Below are 2,869 nucleotides of genomic sequence, written 5' to 3' on the forward strand. Positions count from 1 at the left end.
CTTTAATTTTCTGGTTCCTTTCTGGACTCCTTTTTTAAAAGTCAGTGTGACATTTGCTACTGGTACAGTGGCTGAACATAGTGATAGGTTACATATATGGGTTAGTAGATCAGCAGCCTCACATTTGAGTTCCCTAAGACCTCTTGGGTATATACCATCAGGACCTACAGATTTACCAGCAGTGTTCCCTCTAAGCTGAGTTAGTGTGAGCTAGCACAGTTTTTTAGCCTCCGTCTCAGACATTTTTGTCTTAGTTCAGGAAGGATGGCTTCGGAGCAAACTAATTTGGGCAGTAGCCAAATCGCTCGCTCACAACTTTAATGCCGGTAGCTCACAAAGTAGAATTTCTGCTCACAAGGCTCCACAGCTTAGAGGGAGCGTTGCTTACCAGTTCTTAATTTCCCCAGCAGGTCTGGAGCTTCATCTGTTGTCATCTCCATTTGGAGTCAATGCTTGAGACGACCTTCCTGAAAGTGGTGGCTCTCGCACGGGTGTACGCCCACTCTTTTCAGTGCCTACAGATGCAAATCATGCACTGAGCTGCTCTGCCATCTCCCTGTTTCCTCTTTTGTTTCTGCTGCTAGAGCTGCTGAGTGGCAGTTGGACCAGCCAGCGTGGAGTGGCCGGATGCGCATCACCTCCCAAGGGAAGGTCGCCTACATTAAGCTGGAGGACAAGACTTCAGGTACGTCTAGGACTGGGAGTGCTCTGGGCCGCCGTCTGCCTGGAACACCCTCCTGGGCTGGAAGCAGCTGCTTGGTGAAGCAGGCCTTGGAAATCAGGCGGACTAGGAAGGGAGCGTGTTTGAAAAGCACCAATGTTTTTACGCTGTTGTACAGGCAGGGAGGCTGTTGGGGTCTCACTGACCCTCGAGTAAAGAACAGGTTCTTCCTCTTGCTTGCGCATTTTTGAACTCAAAACACCCCAAGGCAAGAACTAAGCTTGATCCTTAACAGCCACACCAGCTGGAGGCTGCTCTTGTGCTGCCCAGAGAGGGAGGGGGCTTTTGAGCCATTTGCGCCCCCCCCCCCGTGCCAGTTGCTGGCATTGGCCAAGGGAAGCAGCAGCGCCCTGTGGGGGGAGGGCCAGCAGGCGCCTCATCTCCCACGCCTTCCTTCCTTCCTTCAGGAGAACTCTTTGCTCAGGCCCCGGTGGACCAGTTTCCCGGCCTTGCTGTGGAGGGTGTGACAGACTCCAGCAGGTACTTCGTCCTCCGGATCGAGGATGGAAATGGTAAGGGTGCCCAGGAGGAGGGGGCCTCGTTTGTGTCCCGGTTTCCTTGGTCTCCGATGCTTCTGGAGTCACAAAACCTCACGGCAACTTACTTGGGACTGGCACACAGTCTACCCTCCACCTAGGGTTGCCAACTATGGAAATTCCTGGCGATTTGGAGGTGGTGCTTGGGGAGGGAGCTCAGCAGGAATGATGTGATGCCAGAGAGTCTGTCCTCCAAAACAGCCTCCTCCTGCAGGCGTAGTCTGGGGATCCATTGTGATTTCAGGAGACCTGTGGGCCCCACTGGGCCCCCACTTCCTTTCACCCCGTGCCGTTTCCTTTGTGGCTTTGGGACACGTGGCTTGTGTTGCCCACCAGGACTCTTGGCTGTGAGGGAGGGGCTTGAGTGTGTACAAGCCCATTTGGCTACCAGTGGTGGAGACCTCTTTCCCCCTGAGGCACATCTGTAGGGTCCAGGTGTGGGGACAGACTGAACTTTGCCCCCAGTCCCCAGAGGGGAGGAGCAGAGCTTTGCCCCAACGAGCTGGCCTGGCTCCTGTCCCCACAGCTAGGTGGCTCCAGTGGCAGAGGTGTGGCCAGCCTTGTTGAAGCAGGAGGCCGGAGGCTATGTTGCTTACTGCATCTGGTTTTCTGTTCCAGGGCGCCGGGCATTCATTGGCCTGGGCTTTGTTGACCGAGGCGATGCCTTTGACTTCAACGTGGCACTCCAGGACCACTTCAAGTGAGCTCTCACGCGGTGCCCCCCCCCCCCCCCCCCCCCGGTCTCCTCGCTTTGTACACAACACCGGCTGGCTCCAAAGGGACGTTGCCCCGGGGAGGGGGCACTTTCGGAGAGGAGCAAGCAGGGGCGAGGCTTGCAATGCCCGCTTTGGAGCGGGCCATTCCCCTCCCCCTCTCTGCCGTGCCTCTAGGAAGCAGCGATGGGCTTGGGGGGCTGCACGGTGGCTCTTGAGCCTCTCATTCCTCCCCAGAAGCTCCTTCTGGGCCCTGAACCCTCACAGGCCCAGACCGTGCTTGATCCCCGTAAGCTGGCCTCGCCCGCTGGGGCCTTCTGCCTTTCCCACCCTGCCGTTTCTTTCGTGCTTGGCAGGTGGGTGAAGCAGCAGAGCGAGCTGGCAAAACAGGCCCAGAATCCAGAGCAGGGCCCAAAACTGGACTTGGGCTTCAAGGAAGGCCAGACCATCAAGCTGTGCATTGCGGTGAGGGCTTTGCGGCCGTCTCGGGAGTGGAAGCGACGCAGGGTGGAGGGAGCAGGGACCCCTTTGCCTGAAGGGAGCGGCAGCGTGTCCTGCCCTCCTCTGCCTGCCCCCCCCCACCAGGGGGGGGGGGGGGGGGAAGAGGCCCCTGAGCAGGTGTGTGTGTGTGTGGGCTGGAATGCTTCTAACTCTCCTTTCAGAATATGAAGAAGAAGGAGGGGGCTCTGGGAAGCAGATCTCGCCCAGCAGGCGCTGTGGGGACCAGCCTGATCCCCCCCCCTCCAGGAGGAAAGGCCTCCTTCATCCCTCTGCCCGAGAAGTAAGCGCCTTCCTGTCTGGCCCCATCTCCAGCAGACGCCCAGGAAGCAGGTCTGGTGGGATTGTGTGGGGCTGTTTCTGCCGGGGGGGGGGGGGGGGGGGTGTGCAAAAACCTTGGG

General features: G+C 58.1%; 1 protein-coding gene across 1 annotated transcript in view; it reads left to right on the forward strand.

Annotated features, from left to right (window-relative positions):
* The first annotated feature begins 550 nt into the window (after window positions 1-550).
* The window catches only part of NECAP2 (NECAP endocytosis associated 2), a 4,545-nt gene continuing 2,226 nt past the window's right edge, over window positions 551-2,869 (forward strand). Inside the window, exons 1-5 of the mRNA XM_015412600.1 lie at window positions 551-685; window positions 1,129-1,233; window positions 1,876-1,957; window positions 2,327-2,435; window positions 2,633-2,801. Coding sequence (XP_015268086.1) covers window positions 628-685; window positions 1,129-1,233; window positions 1,876-1,957; window positions 2,327-2,435; window positions 2,633-2,755 — 477 coding nt within the window. The 5' untranslated portion in view covers window positions 551-627 and the 3' untranslated portion in view covers window positions 2,756-2,801. The remainder of the gene's footprint in view (window positions 686-1,128; window positions 1,234-1,875; window positions 1,958-2,326; window positions 2,436-2,632; window positions 2,802-2,869) is intronic.

Source organism: Gekko japonicus, unplaced genomic scaffold (assembly GCF_001447785.1).
Source record: "Gekko japonicus isolate JY-2015 unplaced genomic scaffold, Gekko_japonicus_V1.1 scaffold131, whole genome shotgun sequence".
Lineage (NCBI taxonomy): Eukaryota > Metazoa > Chordata > Lepidosauria > Squamata > Gekkonidae > Gekko > Gekko japonicus.